This window comes from Pristiophorus japonicus, chromosome 17 (genome assembly GCF_044704955.1).
Source record: "Pristiophorus japonicus isolate sPriJap1 chromosome 17, sPriJap1.hap1, whole genome shotgun sequence".
Lineage (NCBI taxonomy): Eukaryota > Metazoa > Chordata > Chondrichthyes > Pristiophoridae > Pristiophorus > Pristiophorus japonicus.
The window spans coordinates 109954434-109973460 of NC_091993.1; the positions used below are offsets into that span (position 1 = coordinate 109954434).

The 19027-nt window shown below is 41.8% G+C and overlaps 1 protein-coding gene across 1 annotated transcript in view; it reads right to left on the reverse strand.

Moving 5' to 3' along the window:
- Positions 1-13811: 13811 nt before the first annotated feature.
- LOC139228026 (TBC1 domain family member 30-like) overlaps positions 13812-19027 on the reverse strand; it is a 103574-nt gene continuing 98358 nt past the window's right edge. Inside the window, exons 11-12 of the mRNA XM_070859174.1 lie at positions 17057-17251; positions 13812-14515 (exon numbers count right to left, since the gene is read on the reverse strand). Of these exons, the coding sequence (XP_070715275.1) occupies positions 13812-14515; positions 17057-17251 (899 nt within the window). The remainder of the gene's footprint in view (positions 14516-17056; positions 17252-19027) is intronic.

A 19027-nucleotide genomic window follows, 5' to 3' on the forward strand; every position in this document is an offset into this window, starting at 1 on the left:
GAGAGAGATGAGGTCATGTACCCGCGCCAACAGCGCCTCTCCGACATACTTTAGCGCCTCAGCAGGTATTCCATCCGCTCCCGCAGCCTTGTTATTCTTCAGCTGTTTTATGGCTTTACCTACCTCGTGCAACATTGGGGTTTCACTGAGTTGGTGGCATGCTGCGGGATGGAGTCGAGAACACTCGAGTCAAAGGCAGAGTCTCGATTGAGGAGATCTTCAAAGTGCTCCTTCCATCGGGCCCTGACAGCCTCAGTGTCCTTGATGAGAGTTTCCCCATTCTTGGCCAGGGGCCCTTGGGAGTTTGGACTGTAGGTGGGCTTGACTGCAGTGAAGAATCCTCGCATATCATGGCTGTCAGTCAGTCGTTGTATCTCCTGTGCTTTCTCCATCCACCACCTGTTCTTTAGGTCCCAGGTTTTTCGTTGGACCTGAGCCTTGAGCCGTCTGTATTGTTGTTTTGCAATTCCCGAGTTGGGTTGTTGCTTGAGGCTCAGAAATGCTTTGCGCTTGCGATCTATTAGTTCTTTGATGATCTGATCATTTTCATCACATCAGTCCTGATGTTTTCTGGTTGAGTTACCAAGTGTCTCTTCACAGGCACTGGTTATAGCAGCCTGGAGGGCAGACCAAGCGCTGTGGGCATTCAGCATCTCAGGGTCATCAAGGCATGCCAGATTGGCTATGAGGCACTGGCTGTATAGGGCTCTCTTAGCTGGGTCTCTAAGTGCCCCGGCATTAACTTTTTTGCAGAACTGCTTCTGCTGTCCCCTCTGCTTTGGGGCAATGTTAACATAGAAACATAGAAGATAGATGCAGGAGTAGGCCATTCGGCCCTTCGAGCCTGCACCGCCATTCAATAAGATCACAGCTGATCATTCCCTTAGTACCCCTTTCCTGCTTTCTCTCCATACCCCTTGATCCCTTTACCCGTAAGGGCCATATCTAACTCCCTCTTGAATATATCCAATGAACTAGCATCAACAACTCGCTGCGGTAGGGAAGTCCACAGGTTAACAAATCTCTGAAGAAGTTTTTCCTCATCTCAGTCCTAAATGGCTTACCCCTTATCCTTTGACTATGTCCCCTGGTTCTGGACTTGTCCAACATTGGGAACATTCTTCCTGCATCTAACCCGTCCAGTCCTGTCAGAATTTTATATGTTTCTATGAGATCCCCCCTCATCCTTCTAAACTCCAGTGAATACAGGTCCATGTTGATGATGGATCGGATTAGGCGGTGGTCCGTCCAGCAGTCGTCAACTCCTGTCATCCTTGCGATCCCTGGTTCGGACGATGACATAATCAAGCAGGTGCCAGTGTTTGGAGCGAGGATGTTGCCACGATGCCTTGTATTTGTCCCTCTGGCGGGACAGGGTGTTGGTGATGTGTTCATGCTCTAGACATTTTGTCAGGAGTAGGGTACCGCTGGAGTTGGCTTTCACCACCTCCTCTCTGCCAATCACGCCTCCCCAGAGGGCTGTATTTGCCGACGCTGGCATTAAAATCACCCAGGAGGATCAATCAGATCGTGGGGACGCGGGACAAGGATGCCTCGAGGTTGGAATAAAAATTCTTTAGCCTCATCCGGTGCAGCAGTTATCATGGGTGACTTTAATATGCATATAGATTGGGCCAACCAAACTGGAAGCAATACGGTGGAGGAATTTCCTGGAGTGCATAAGGGATGGTTTTCTAGACCAATATGTCGATGAACCAACTAGGGGGGGAGGCCATCTTAGACTGGGTGTTGTGTAATGAGAGAGGATTAATTAGCAATCTTGTGCGAGACCCCTTGGGGAAGGGTGACCATAATATGGTGGAATTCTACATTAGGATGGAGAGTGAAACAGTTAATTCAGAGACCATGGTCCAGAACTTAAAGAAGGGTAACTTTGAAGGTATGAGGCGTGAATTGGCTAGAATAGATTGGCGAATGATACTTAAGGGGTTGACAATGGATGGGCAATGGCAGACATTTAGAGACCACATGGATGAAATACAACAATTGTACATCCCTGTCTGGCATAAAAATAAAAAAGGGAAGGTGGTTCAACCGTGGCTATCAAGGGAAATCAGGGATAATATTAAAGCCAAGGAAGTGGCATACAAATTGGCCAGAAATAGCAGCGAACCTGGGTACTGGGAGAAATTTAGAACTCAGCCGAGGAGGACAAAGGGTTTGATTAGGGCAGGGAAAATAGAGTACGAGAGGAAGCTTGCAGGGAACATTAAGATGGACTGCAAAAGTTTCTATAGATATGTAAAGAGGAAAAGGTTTGTAAAGACAAACATAGGCCCCCTGCAGTCAGAATCAGGGGAAGTCATAATGGGGAACAAAGAAATGGCAGACCAATTGAACAAGTACTTTGGTTCGGTATTCATTAAGGAGGACACAAACAACCTTCCGGATATAAAAGGGGTCAGAGGGTCTAGTAAGAAGGAGAGTGAGGGAAATCCTTATTAGTCGGGAAATTGTGTTGGGGAAATTGATGGGATTGAAGGCCGATAAATTCCCAAGGCCTGATGGTCTGCATCCCAGAGTACTTAAGGAGGTGGCCTTGGAAATAGCGGATGCATTGACAGTCATTTCCAACATTCCATAGACTCTTGATCAGTTCCTATGGAGTGGAGGGTAGCCAATGTAACCCTGCTTTTTAAAAAAGCAGGGAGAGAGAAAACAGGGAATTTTAGACCGGTCAGCCTGACCTCAGTAGTGGGTAAATTGATGGAATCAATTATTAAGGATGTCATAGCAGGGCATTTGGAAAGAGGTGACATGATAGGTCCAAGTCAGCATGGATTTGTGAAAGGGAAATCATGCTTGACAAATCTTCTGGAATTTTTTGAGGATGTTTCCAGTAGAGTGGACAAGGGAGAACCAGTTGATGTGGTGTATTTGGACTTTCAGAAGGCTTTCGACAAAGTCCCACACAAGAGATTAATGTGCAAAGTTAAAGCACATGGGATTGGGGGTAGTGTGCTGACGTGGATTGAGAAGTGGTTGGCAGACAGGAAGCAAAGAGTAGGAGTAAATGGGTACTTTTCAGAATGGCAGGCAGTGACTAGTGGGGTACCGCAAGGTTCTGTGCTGGGGCCCCAGCTCTTTACATTGTACATTAATGATTTAGACGAGGGGATTAAATGTAGTATCTCCAAATTTGCGGATGACACTAAGTTGGGTGGCAGTGTGAGCTGCGAGGAGGATGCTATGAGGCTGCAGAGTGACTTGGATAGGTTAGGTGAATGGGCAAATGCATGGCAGATGAAGTATAATGTGGATAAATGTGAGGTTATCCACTTTGGTGGTAAAAACAGAGAGACAAACTATTATCTGAATGGTGACAGATTAGGAAAAGGGGAGGTGCAACGAGACCTGGGTGTCATGGTACATCAGTCATTGAAGATTGGCATGCAGGTACAGCAGGCGGTTAAGAAAGCAAATGGCATGTTGGCCTTCATAGTGGGGATTTGAGTACAGGAGCAGGGAGGTGTTACTACAGTTGTACAGGGCCTTGGTGAGGCCACACCTGGAGTATTGTGTACAGTTTTGATCGCCTAACTTGAAGAAGGACATTCTTGCTATTGAGGGAGTGCAGCGAAGGTTCACCAGACTGATTCCCGGGATGGCGGGACTGACATATCAAGAAAGACTGGATCAACTGGGCTTGTATTCACTGGAGTTCAGAAGAATGAGAGGGGATCACACAGAAACGTTTAAAATTCTGACGGGTTTAGACAGGTTAGATGCAAGAAGAATATTCCCAATGTTGGGGAAGTCCAGAACCAGGGGTCACAGTGTAAGGGTAAGGGGTAAGCCATTTAGGACCGAGATGAGGAGGAACTTCTTCACCCAGAGAGTGGCGAACCTGTGGAATTCTCTACCACAGGAAGTTGTTGAGGCCAATTCACTAAATATATTCAAAAAGGAGTTAGATGTAGTCCTTACTACTAGGGTGATCAAGGGGTATGGCGAGAAAGCAGGAATGGGGTACTGAAGTTGCATGTTCAGCCATGAACTCATTGAATGGCGGTGCAGGTTCGAAGGGCCAAATGGCCTACTCCTGCACCTATTTTCTATGTTTCTATGTTGCATCGAGTGTAGGGCGTACGCACTGATGACTGTGGCACATTGGTTCCGGGATAGGGTAATACTAAGAGTCATGAGGCGTTCGTTAACCCCACAGGGGGAGTCTTTAAGGCAGTCGACCAGTTCATTCTTGACGGCAAAGCCGACTCCATCAAAGCGGCGTTCTGCCTCTGGTTTCCCTTTCCAGAAGAAGGTGTAACCTCCACCATGTTCCTTCAACTGGCCTTCCCCTGCCCACCAGGTCTCGCTTAGGGCGGCGATGCCAATGTCAAAGCGTCTGAGTTCCTGGGCAACTATGGCGATGCGGCGTTCCGGCCTGTCACTGTTGGGATTGTCTATTGGGGTCCTCACGTTCCAGGTCCCGAATCTCATACTGACGAAGTGGAAGATGCCTGTGCGTGAGTTCTTTTAACGTGGGGTGGCCGATGCACACCGGCAAGCTCACGGGCTTAGCTGAACAAGGTGTTGGTCCAGTGGCAAGGGGGTCCAAGACAACTGGAGACCAGGCACAGCTCTATGAGCCTAATTGCCTACGGCGAAGTGTCGGCCGCAAGCTCGGCGCCGAGTAGTGCCACAATGGTAGATGGCCCGAGGTTTGGTTGGGGGGCAGGCATTAGGAAGGTGACTTCCAAAGTTATTTTAAAAGTTAAAAGTTGATAAAGATTCCAAATTTTGTTTAAAAAGTTTCTAAGAGTTGTTAAAAAGTTTAAGATGTAAATCAATAATAGGTTATATAAGTCTCCCCAATTTAAAAAGTTTCTAAAGGTTGTTAAAAAGTCAAAAATGTAGATCAATAATAGATATTTAAAAGTATTTCAATTAAAAGTCTAAAATGTAAGTTTTAAAAGTTCTGCCAAATTGTTTAAAAAGTTTAAAAGTTGATGAAAAGTTTAAAAATTGATTAAAAGTTGGTTCGGAGTTTAAGAATTGAATGCCGCTGCCTCGGTCCCTTCGGCCGGTTCAGCGCCGGCCTGGAGTCCCTTCGGCCGGTTGAGAATTAGATAATTATCAATAACAATAATATGTTTGTCTTGCTGGTTGTAAGATAGATATTGTTAGGATACAAACCTTAGTATGCAAACTCACTACTGTATTTAGAAACAGTGGCAACATTAAGCATTAGCCGCTCAGATATACTGTGACTGGTTCATTTACAACTACAGATTAGTATCTTTAGTATTAGTGCAAAGCAATTTTAATCTTTGTGCCAATGCTGCAGTTGTGTGGTGGAAAATTGGGTGTTCAGGACCGAGCTGACTCCCAAGCAAAGTGGAATGAGACTTCCCTCCAGGGGTCTCTTTCTTCCTTTAAGATGCTCCTTAAAACCTACCTCTTTGACCAAACTTTTGGCCATCTGGACTAATCTCTCATATGTGGCTCGGTGTCACATTTTGTTTGAGATCGCACCTGTGAAGCTCCTCATTTTCCTATTTCATTGCTGCCAGGTCCTGTGTAGATACCTGCGTTCAGGCCAAAATAGCCTTAAGATTTAGGCATAGTAAAGGAATCGGAAACCCATAGGCCACCGCACCTGCTTAGCCTCTGCCTGCAGTGAAATGATGATCTGGATCTTAGTTACATTGTGAATTTGGACCAGCAGAAGGGTATGGTCTCCCACACGTGTAATTCTGGTAGGGGTCAGGCAGAAGCACTACTAGGACAGCTCACACCCCCATAAGCGAATGTAGTAGCACCAGTAGTAATGCAGTATTTACTCTTATTTACCCTTTAGCTCACCTCGTCCCCCTCCAATAATTGGTCACCCGGATGGTACATTCACCCATCGTGAACCCACACAGTGATGTATTCGCTTGGAGCAGATCGCAACGAAAAATTCAAAACCCCCCCACCGTCAATCGGCAACAGGACATTCTCCATGGTGCCTCTTCACTAAATGTTCTCGGTAGGTGTCAAATGCCTTAAGATATCCCCATCTAATATCCTTCCTGACTCCTCACTGAACACTTCCAGAGGTGTTCCGTTAGCACAGAGTAGGGACAACTATCTTTCCCTTTGTGGTATTACAAGGTTTCTTGACCAGATAGGCACTCTATACCTCCCTGCCATTTCTTGTTCAAATTCTTTTCAGTCTAGCTATTGTCGTAGATTGATAGCTTGCTGGATCTCATCAAGGGTTTTTTGGCCTGTTGAAAAAACATGCTGGGATACTTAGCCTTTCCAATATGTAAAATATCAACATAGAAACACAGGAATATAAGCATGTTCAAGACCGTCTAGGCAGTATCTTACAGGAAGGATTTATCATCTCAGGAAGAAAGAGGGAAAACTTATTTTAAATTAGGTTTACTTGTTTTGATCTTTTTAAGTTGGCAGTGGAGAACAGCTTTATATATGAAAGTAATTGGATAAAATAATTAGAATAAATATAATGTTCTGCAGATGGCACAATTGTAATTTATTAAGTAATCCTACAGAAATTACATTTCAACATCAAACATTTGTTTTATATTTTTGCAAAGAAACAGATTACAAACTTGCACATACAAAGCAATGAATGCAATTTCTCTGTTAAATGAAATAAGCAACGAGTCAGTAATAGAGTGACAACATCAAATGCATTTTGATGTCATTATGAAGTAATGTATTCATCGACATATTATGCAGGTCCACAAAATCCCTTATAATATCCTAGTCAGTCTGACAAATCAAATACGCAGAAGATCACACCTTGCTATGCAAAATATATCAATGACCTAATATTACATTGACTATCCTTAATTCAAGTAATATATGTTGCTTTAATCATAACTTGAAACTTCTTTGCACTTTAAAATTGTAAAATGTCAGCAGGATGTTACTTTTAACTTGAGAAACTTTCTAACAAGCAGTACGGTTTTCTCAACCATGCCTTAGTTGTAAAAAGCCTCTAAATTGTTCTTTCTCTTCCTCGTATCACCAATTAATCCAGGTCCAATTAACAGAACGAAAAGGCAAGAACCAAAGAGGAAAAGTGCTCCTTAATTATGAGGACAGCCACCTTCCTCACGATTAGCCTCGACATTTTCCTCTCCTGGCTTGTGCTTTGGGTTTTCGGGTTTTTAAAAATCAATACTTAGTACTTTTTTGAGTTTCCCCTCACAGGTACAGTGCTGCACTAATTGATTTAGCACTTGTTTGAGCATTATATAGTGTGTTTGGCCAAATTGATCTGTTGGTTTTCCAAAATGAAGTCCACAGGAAGGTTTCAAAGATGAAGACCATTGCTCAAGATTTGTTTCTGGATATCACCATTTGCACTAGAACTGAGAAGCTGCTCAGGAAAGTGATTTAAAAGTGGCCACATACTCCTATTATCTGACTCTTCAGGGTTTCCAGTAGCATTAGATTAGTTCGGTAGCATATGTTCCCAGGCTTATTAACGTCCGATGCTTCACAAACTGACTTTTATTGTGTCTTTCCAAGGCATGTGAATAGCTCTTTTCGTCCCTACTCTTAGGGGCCTTAATATGGTTTTATGACCCTTGAAGGACAATCCCATCAATTTAAACCTCCAGGATATAACACAACTGATTTCTCAACAGCATATTTTAATTGCTCTCATTTTCACAGGATGAATTAGCCAGCTGGGTCTACTTCCGATTAGTAACTTGTCAAAACTCATTTGGTCTTTGGCAATCAGTGTCTACTCTAGGTAATTTCTCCCCTCAAGCTAATCTTTGGTGTTCCAGTCTTTATGTCCCAACCAAAAGCTGCTTGCCGAGCAGGTAGTTTCACTAGCTTTTTACTTTGATGAAGAAGGATAAGTAGACAATGCAGGCCTCTGAAAACAGGGTTGCTAGATAGTGGTGCTCTTGTATTGTGTAAACATGTTCAACCCTGAACCAGCTTATTCTCAGCTGGGTCAAGAACTGGTGGATACGTATTTAGTGAAATGTCATGGAAAGATATGTTCCTGCTCATTAGTGTGCACCGTCACTCAATATTCTAACTTGTGTTGACTTCCACAGTCGCAGATGCTTTTGGTTGAGTTCTTTCAAATTTCTGCAAATGATAAATATATTTTCATTTAAGTTGATTAGATTTTGTGCCTTTCTTACCAACTGCTTACCTCCTAATCAGGTACTGCTTGCTGCTTCTCTATGGTGATATCTGGATCAACAAATCAAGAGAATGAATCCCCTATAGATGTTTTTTGTTCCATTCCAGGTGAATATCCTCTCAATTATATGTAGACTTTTGACTTCTTGGAATCTTACTTCATCCTTTCGAGTACTTATTTTGTCTTTTATTTCTCCCATGTTTTCCAGTAAGGAGTCTAATCCTGGCTCCTGGTTTCCCTGCATCAACACTGGCCCTACTGTTTTGTGCTCTAATGTTTATCAGTAGTGTTTCCTCCTCCGATAGTTGGTTTCTGGTTTGTTTGTTGGCTGAGAAAACAAGACCGTATTAGATGGTAGGAGCTTCTCTCTTGTTTATGTCATTACCTCCTACTTCCTCGGACGGAATACTGTGATGATAGTTGGGTTGGGGAAGTGAAGACCTTTGGAATAGAACATTTTCCACATGGGTGAAGATTTACCCTTTATGTGCTTATATAATTGAGGTGAAGGCTAGGAAATGGAAGATATGCTTACTAGTAGCATTAAACAGGTCTTAGTCAAGTATGGAACAGATCATAGACAATATAATATGTTGCTCCAACAATATGCTGCAGTTCAAATATTAGAAGAGCACACTCAAGAATGCGGTGGTATCTTTTCAAACAGATCTTGTTCTAGATTCCTGACTAATGGAAAAGGGTTGAGGTTACCAGAATCAGTTCACTGGGGATCATCAACATCTGCCCAACAGAGGAAGTTTTTAGTTATTCTGGACTGAGTTTCAAACACACATCCCATAGATGAGCAGACAGTATTCTAGAAGGTTTGGGCATCCAGTTCCACAGCACATTTATTTCTTGTTGACCCATATATAACTTGAGTTCACTTTACCTTTTGATAACATAAAGGAAAGCAATAGAGTGCAAAATGGCATATCATGGCTAGATCTGTAAGATTGAGCAGAAATATTTTTTTTTATTTCTTTATGAAATCTACTGACAAACATGTGCAATGTTTACCTATTTTGTAACACCTAGATTTGTTGGTAGTTATCCCTTAAATTGGCATTTTCAACACAAAGGCACTAGTTACTTGGAAAGTACTAGTTTGTGGGAAATTGCTGTTCAGCTCTCAACTTTCAACAGAAAGTCCTATACAATGGGGCAACATAAGTGAAAGAGATGCTGTTAAGATTTGATTGCTATTTGATGTTGGTAATTAATCGTGTCAGAAATAGCAGTATCTTATCGCTTTGGTGAAAATGCTTGATGCATTCTAAGATTTGTTAACATAATTGTACACAGAATCTCTTCCACTGCATGCACCAATATTTATAAGTGACATTAATATTAACAAATTTACTAAGGAATACATAATTAATGTAGGAAGAAAGCATGCATCTATTAACAGTCATGACTTTTATTCAACTTTTGGAGCAGTGTATGTTCTCTCAGACTTTCAAAATAACCATTTGTGTTGTCTCAGCTTTAAAAATATAAATCAGGTTCCAAGTGTTTAATTAGAATTCCAGAAGTTTATGAAGCCAAAGAATATTCTTACATCCGCAGCACTTGGCAATCATGTTCTATTGTGTTATGCACCAAATAACATTTGAAATTAGATTCCAATAATATACGTTTAATAGCACTGTGCTGGAGGAGTAAATCACCAGCCACAGATCCTAATTGAAACTCTTAACTTAAACTCAGCTGGATGTCGAACCGCTAAAGCACACATTTTGTCAGCATACTGTAGCCCACCCACTCAATGGTAATACCAGAACATTGGGTTACATTCCTTGCAACGCAAACTCAAATATCACAGAAAAGAATACTATTAGTAATTTAATGTTGGATTTTAGAAAGTAAAAGATGCTTACTTTACACAAGCAGTAGTTACTCCAACACATGTACAACATGTCTAGAAATGCTACTCCCCTATCAGGTCTGGGTACCCCACAGCAGGCACTCTCTCAAAGTCCAAATATCCACAGTAAGCTGCTCTTTCCCCTACTCTAAGTCCCCTGTAGCAGCTGTTGTCTCTCCTTCGATTAGTCCCCTGCAGCACTGCATCCGCAGTAACAGATCCTCACTGCAGCCTGTAATGTTCTTAAACTTTGGCGACTCATCTCTGCAGCTGCTCCTGTTCCAGATGGCAGTGGTAGCTGCTCTATGCAGCAGATGGCTGCCCACTTCTCAACCAGTATCCACTGAATGAAAGGATAAGATGCACACACAGCCAGTTCACCTCTCCACTGAGATCGCCCAGGGACTGGGCTGCAGTCCATACTAAACAGTCTTCATTAAGAAACCTGTGCAAGTACAAAATAAGCAGAATTTTTTTTTTGTTTAATCTTGGAGTAGATTAAGAGCTGCGTAGAAACAAAACATAATGGGAAATTATCGTCACAAGTCACAAGAATCACCTGAAACAGTATTCAGTATTTTCCCGCAGAACTGATCATTTAAAAAACTATGCTGACTGAATTTTTAAAATAGTATTTCATTTTTACGATGCCAGATGCCCAGACTAGCCAAGGACACTACAGCTAAATTAGAGGGCCAATCCGCCCTCTATTTTTAAGTAAGATTCCTATTCCGTAAATTAACAGACATTACATTGAGCTCTTGCACTACGATTGGGATAACAGCTCTTTAAAACAAGTTAAAAATAAATTTCTTTCATAAAGTGACTTTTGTGCTTTCCCTGGAGTGGTTGAAGGAAAGACCTTGTCATTACAACAGTGACTACATTCCAAAAGTACTTCTTTGGCTGTAAAGGGCTTTGAGAAGTCCGGTGGTCGTGAAAGGCGCTATATAAATTCTTCTTACTTTCTTCATACACACTTTACGATGAATAAAGTGAAATTCTGTGTCACCAAAATGGCCTCCCCTCCCCACAGACAGTGCACGAACCGATTTATTTGCCCGTACAACATTACAAATAATGTTTGCCATATAGAAAAAGTACAATGGTCCCTGCAAACTGCCAAAAAAAATCTATTTTGATTACATTAAAAAAATATTCATTTGGATCCCGTTGTCTTTATTTACCTTGATGCACAAGAATATTGCACGGTCCTCAAAGGGAGAGTGGCAAAGTTCAAAGTGCTCAAGTACTTGGGATAGAAATCACACAGTGCAAAGCTAACCAAAATAGTGGCTCAAAACAAAATACTGCGGGTCAGGCAACATCTGTGGAGAGAGAAACAGAGTTAACGTTTCAAGTCAATGACCCTTCGTCAGAATTGGCAAAAGTTCAAAATGTAACAGATTCTTAAGGAAGTGGAAGGGGCAGTGAAAGGGGGAGGGGCAGAAAGAAGAAAAGGGAAGGTCTGTGATAGGGTGGAAGGCAGGAGAGATTTGAGAGACAAAGGGATGATGGGCCAAATTGAGATGGTAATGGCACAAGTTAGGAAACAAAAAATGAATCTACATAGGGTGTGAATGGTGAAATAATTACCAGCTGCCATGGGAAACAGAAAAAGAATTAAAAAATAAAAATAAAAAGTTCGGGGGGGGGGGTTGTAAAAAAAAAAGGAAAGGTTATCACTTTAGATTGTTATTCTGAAATGCAATTACTGTGTACCTAATCAATTTGATTTGTTCGTCTAATATATTTGGAATTCCAACATGTGTGATTAGAGTATCAAGTCATCACTGCACTTAATTGGAGTGAAAATTAATTGAATTCACATTTTTGCTCATCCCAGTTGCTTTCGGTTAGTTATTAAATGTTAGTGTCAAAACAGCGGCAATCAGAAAATGTACCGTAATGACTCCAAGCTGCTAATCATTCTGCTCTCAGCGTATTCCATAAATAGTGATACCCATTTATATGCCAGTCTTATAAAAGTTCCAGTTTCCTGTCATTCACATCAATGACATACACCTGATAATTAAAAGCTGCTTTTTGTGCAATAATTTCCATTTGAATTAAGCAATGTAAATGCACAGCAACGTGGGAATTTAGTGTTAAAATAGATTTGGATCATCAGATAATCTAAATTAAACAAATCTGAATTGAGATGTAGAATACTGTCATCTATTTTAATCTGACGTGCAAATAATGGTTATGTGCAAGGATAAAATAAGCATAGTCAATATTTACCCATTGGTGTTGAGGCCTGGAATTGCGGGTAATGAAAACAGGAGAATGGGGCTACTTTTTTCTGTAATGAACACCCACTAAGATAACAAGCTTCAAAGCTGCATGTTCCTGTGATTTCATTAACAGTCTGCTAAATATGGAGACAAACAAGCATTTATCCTGTTTTTCATTAAAAGAGGAATTCCACCCCTTAAATGTCAGGTCAGCTTTAAAAGTAACAAGCAACGACTAGTGCGGTTGACCTTTCGTGGTGTATCTGTTGTAAAACAAATCAAGTCACAAAACAGGATGAGCAAGTTATTGAGGTAAAGTTATCGGGCAGGTTTTTATTTTCTATAAGTATGTCCTTCAAACTGGGGAAGGCAATGGTAGATTTAGTGGCCAATGTTGTGCCCTTATGAACATCCATCATGCTCGTACTAAGTTCCTCTCTGCGCTGTTTTAATGCGGAGGTTGATCCACTGATTAACTACTGCGTTAAGTGCTTTTATGTGAAGTGCATTGGTTAGAAAGTTTCTACCATCCACCTCCGGATTTCTTTGCCTTATCTGATTATGTGAAAAGTTTTCTTTTAAGTGGCGAGCATTTGAAACAAAAATATCTGAACGTATAATTTCAAAAAATAATTAACAGATCTTTACCACGAATTGGCGATATTATTGGAAGTTCCAAATGAGTATTATTGGTTTTGTTCTTAATCATAAAATCAGTTTTGAATGGAGAATGATTTAGTCATTGCTATTAGACATGCTTATGATAATTAGGCAATAACAAAGTGTGAAGTTTTTAGAGACTCCTACACAGAGAGAAAAAGAGACTTGCATTTATATAGCGTCTTTCACAACATCCCAAAGTACTTTACAGCCAATGAAGTGTAGTCACTGTTGTAATGTAAAAAACACAGCAGCCATATTGCAATAATGACCAGATAATCTGTTTTAGTGATGTTGATTGAGGGGTAAATATTGGCCAAGACACCAGGAATAATTCCCCTGCTCTTGGGGAGTGTTCTGGAATCTTTTACATTCGCTTGAGAGAGCAGACAGGGCCTCAGTTTAACATCTCATCTGAGCGACGGCACCACCGACAGTGCAGCATCCCCTCAGTACTGCACTGGAGTGGTAGTCTTGAATTTTGTGCTCAAGTTCCTGGAGTGGGACTTGAACCCACAACCTTCTGACTCAGAGGCGAGGGTGCTACCCACTGAGCCACAGCTGGCACTTTCAAAGGCACCCTAGCACTGCACAAATATCAGAGATTCACAATGGGCACACACACTAACAGTCTGTAAAGTGACTTCATCACAAAGTAAATGACGTTTCTGGCACATGGGACTGATATACTTTTAAGCTCATAACAGTCATTTGCTTTGTGGCAAAAATATTCAATTTATGCCAAACCATTTGTGCAAAGTAACCATCATTAATACTTCACATTTAATAATCAGCTTGTTGGGCAATAGGCGATTGTGAAATAAGATGCATTCATCGTTCTTTCCCCACCCCCCACACCGCCCTCCCCTCACCATGTCAGTAGCATTTCTTTTCTTAATCATTTATTGATGTTGCTGCATGATCCATGTAATCCTAAATTCTTTGTTCTAAGAGACTTTCCAGAGAGGTGTACAAGTGGAATAGTGTTTATGGGATTCGCTTTCACATCAGACAGAGCTGTGAAATTCTTGTTTTTGAACCGATCCTTCCTCGATTCTGCAGAACAGTCATAGACCCCAGGCTTGTTGCTAGATCCCTCTGTCTTTAAAGAATGGATTTGCTCTCCTATTTGAAGCGTCTTGAACAGGTTTTCAACCCCTGCCAGATTGTCCCCTTCTTTTTCAGACAGCAGGATGGCCAATTGTTCACTATATTTCGCTTTAGCTTCCCAACGCATTTGGGGAGATTTCCCCCTCTCTTCTGTTACCATATGGACTTGGCCATCGACTTTGCCGTTTTCAGCTTTTGTGCTGTCGGTCTGGTCTTCGAGTAGGCCGACTGTGTCGCTGCAGCCTGACAGAGCCTTCAGATTCCTGGCCAAACCTTTCCGGGGGACTCTCTTTTGAGAACACCAGGGGACAGCTAGCCGATTTTTCTGTTCTTTCTGTATGGGCTGAGGCGTCCTGGGACTTGGAGTGTGGTGGACTCGGTTGCTTTTGCTTTTGTTGCTGTTCTTTAGCTTTCTGCCACCAAGGAAACGATTTATGACTTTGGACTTTTTCGAATGAAGTGGTGTACCAGGAGAGCAAGAATCATTGCTACCTGCAAAGAAAGAAACATACCTTATATATTAATCGGTGGTGTCCCGCAGGGATCTGTGCTGGGGCCTCAGCTATTCACAGTATTAATTAACGACTTATGATGATGGGATAGAAAGCCATATATCAAAATTTGCTGATGAAACAAAGATAGGTGGCATTGTAGGCTGTGTAGATGAAAGCATAAAATTACACTGATATTGATCGATTAAGTAAATAGGCAAAACTGTGGCAAATAGATTTCAATGTAGGCAAATATGAGGGCATCCAATTTGGGCCTAATAAGGATAGAATAGGGTACTTTCTACACGGCGAAAAGCGAAAAACAGTGGGTGTCTAAAGAGACTTGGGGGTCCATTAAAATGTTCTGAACAAGTACAGAAAATAATCAAAAAGGCTAATGGAATGCTGGCCTTTATATCTAGAGGACTAGAATACAAAGGGGGTAGAAGTCATGCTGCAGCTATACAAAGCCCTGGTTAGACCACACCAGGAGCACTGTGAACAGTTCTGGGCATCACACCTTAGAAGGATATATTGGCCTTGGAGGGAGTGCAGCGTCGGTTTACCAGAATGATACCCGACAAGGGTTAAGTTACGAGGAGAGATTACACAAATTCCCTAGAATTTAGAAGGTTAAGGGATGATCTGATTGAAGTTTTCAGAATATTAAGGGGAACAGATAGAGCAGATAGTTGGTCCAAATGGCCTGTTTTAGTGCTGTACATTCTATGTAATTCTATGAACCACCAAGCTTTGCTAATCAAGACGTTCTACTAAACATCTGAGATGCAGACTAATGATAAAAAAAGATGAGGGAGCCATATTTTCCTGCCCAACCCTCTATCTCAGCAGTAAACAGCTGCTTCGATTCAGGCCGAGGATGGGCAGTATTTCCATCACTATGGCCCAGACTACCCACGGTACAGGCCCCTTCCCTGCTGGTCAAATGAGGAGGAAATGCAAGTGCCTCTCAGGTTTGCAGTTAGATATTAGTCCTCCAAGATGAAAGTCAGCAGCTAAAAGGCCTCAGATATCTCTAAGCATCCTTGGATGGGATGGGCTGGGGCGGGGAGAGGGGGGGATAATTTTTTTAAATAAATCAGCTTAGCTTCCTATCTTTAACTTGCTCTAGGATCAGGCCAGATCAACCCTTGACTTTCGTGCTAAATCTCGTCCTTAATTTATATGTATTTAATATCAAAATATGCAAAAAAAGGTGCAATTATATGACATTAAAAAAAAAATCTGTAGTAGGAAATCCTCTACCAAAATTAAAACACACCAAAATCCTACAAGGGAAAGTTATTAACTTTTGACTTGAGTTCCTGGTAAGTGAATAAAATGCAGTGGTCTCGGGAACAGACTGTAGTGACTGCAGCGACATCTAGTGGCAGACAGCAGGCATGGACACTGTTGAACCGTGTGTGCAATTTGGTTGATCTGCAGAAAACATCCAACCTAAACGTTGAACTTCCACCTGCTTTTTCTCTTTGAAGCTGAAGTTTAGCTCAATAGTGTCTGGAAATCCCCATCTCAACAGCCTCCCAGTTTGAAACCACAACCCTGGTCCAGTGCGGTTTCTGCAACATCTTTTACTTCCCTTTATATTGCTGCAGCAAAAATAAAAACCTTTGCAGATCTAATGAAATACTAAATCCTGTTCGATTATTTCCCCCCGTCACTGCAAAGTACTAATTTTTCTTTGGAGGACTCCATTAACTTTGGATAACTTGCATAGGCCAGAAAATGTCTCTTCATCTGTTCCCAGGTTTGGGTTACAGAAGAAACTATTTACGCACTCTGTCACCTCCATCTATATTGTTCTGATGGCACTCTTTATTGCTGGGCAGACCTGTCCTCCACTCCCGCTGCAGAGACTTTTGATTGGTGAATTCAGCCATTCTACCCCCCACCCTTTAAGAGCTGCTGGTACTGAAAGTCCCACCCGTATGACCTCCGCACACTCCCAGCGTGTCATGCGCTATGTCCTGAATATGAAAATATAGGGCGAGGTCAGCATGCAGCCAATGTTCCCGGTAAGATGCACTTTGCCTGTTCCTTTTAGTGCATGGTCCCTTTAAGTTTCTACGCATGCGCAATATTCACAATGTAAAAGCCAGTGAGTAGTCTGCGCGGGACCTTGCAAATGACTGCATGCGCAGCTTAGCAGGAACATTGCTTGCAGCCTTGATGTACAGTAGATCAGTCACTGCTGTGCTGGAAACACCATCGACTGCAAATTCTGTTTCCAATCTGAGTTAACTTAATTTTTATGTTCAACAGATAGACTCTTTAGTTGTTAAATTACAACTAAATTTTCTGTTTGTTAGTGCTCAGCACTAACAAACAGAAAATAACAATTTTCACATATTGGAAAAGTATACTTGAAAAAACACAATGAATGAATCATTTTATCTTTGCATATTAAATTTGATGTAAATCCATTCAATCAGATCTGAATCAAGGATATTTTGTACCTAAATTTCACAGTTGTGACAATATTTTACAAGTGTTAATGGTTGTGAGGTATATAGCACCTTACCATGTCTGGGGGTCAGGTGCTGGTTTTGTTGCTGGCGTTTGGTCATTTTTGAGTACTGTTGCTTCAACATGGGTGTATGTGTTGCCATTTTCTCTGCACTGTTTAACACCATCTGAGGCTGCAATACATTCTCACCAGCTGTGGCTTGAACCATCTTGGCAATATTACAGCTACTTTTTCGCTTTTCACTTTGAGCTAGTGAAAGACAGGGGGCCAAAATATACAGAAATAATTATTTTTTTCCCTTGAGTATACAGCATTTTACTGAATTTTCAGTATTATATACTGTGATCATTAACTGTATATCAAAAGTCTGCATTTGGTGCATGTCTGTCACACCTCAAAGGTACCACACTTGGAAGTGCTAAACTTCACCCCACATGCAAAATTCGTGTCACACTTCCTTCTGATTTGATTGGCTCAAATGCAATATTCATAAAATAGCAACGCATCACAATCTTTAAAGAGGAAGCATCACTTAACTGCTGATGATGAGAGTTACAATCCGATGTCAATATATTGCAACACCCCTCAGCAAAAGCAACTAGCCTCTAATTAACTTCAAAATGTACTTATTTAAACCACGTCCCCACAGAAAAAAGCTGAGAAGTAAAGAAAGACATGCATTTATATAGCGCCTTTAACCTCAGGACGTCCCAAAGCACTTTACAGCCAATGAAGAACTTTTGAAGTGTAGTCACTGTTGTAATGTAGGAAATGTTAAAGATGCTATATAATTTGCATACAGCAAGCTCCCACAAACAGCAATGTGGTAATGACCAGATAATCTGTTTTTTTAGTAATACTGATTGAGGGATAAATATTGGCCAGGACACCGGGTATAACTCCCCTGCTCCTCTTCAAAATAATGCCATGGGATCTTTTACATCCACCTGAGAGCGCAGACGGGGCCTCATCTGAAAGACGGCATCTCTAACAGTGCAGCAATCCCTCAGTACTGCACTGGAGTGTCAGCCTAGATTTTTATGCTCAAGTCCTAGACTGGGACTTGAACCCCCAACTTCTGACTCAGAGGCAAGAGAACCACCCATTGAGCCACGGCTGACACAGCAGTAAAGAGAAAAGCCTGGTTAAATGTAGATAAGCAAAGCTGCTCAGACTCTGGACCACCCATGAGTAACAACACAGTGGATCAACTCGTACTTGAAAATAATTCAATAGTACAAAAATAAAGCGTAGCAGAACCCAGATTTGGTTGACCCTGCAGTGCCCCAGGATCATGTGATAGTAGTGAGCAGATCATGATAATAGGCTGTAAGGGACATGAGGTCACGTCAGAAATAGCACATCCAAGATGGAAGGCCCCCATCTTTTTTATATTTTATATAATCAAGAACCGATTGCAGCCAAATCACTTGAGGAGATATATAAGCAATAGCTAGTAACATTCCTGCAGAGTTGCAGATAGTACATACATGGGCTCAATTTTCCTCAAATTATCTGCGCCGTTTTTTTGGCCTGCACCGTTTTTTTTAATAAAAAAGAGTACATTAAAATCTCCAAGTTTCTTCATAGTTTCTGCGCTCGCGTAATTCACTTAGGTAGGATTTTTTTTTAGGCTACAATTTTTTTTACCTCATTGGGGGTGTAACCTGCCACCCACGCCAATTCTGGCCATTTAAGCAAGTTTGGCCAGCTCTGATTTACAGCAATTTTTCTGAGGATGGTGTATGTGACCGCTGTGGAAAAACCTTCTGGGCAGTTAACAAAATCGGCACAGGCAAGAGAATCAGTGCAGCAGATGCAGTTCCACGGCCAGGACAGCAGCAGCAGAGAGGGAGAGGGAGGGAGGCCTTTCGGCCAGGGTTAGGAGTGGCACCCGGATACCTTTCGGCCAGGGCTGGCAGCGGCAACCGGCATCGGGAGGGCAGGGGGAAAACTTTTGGCCAGGGTTAGGAGGGGGCGGGGGGGGGGGGGGGGGGAGGTGGGATAGACTTTTGGCATAAACAC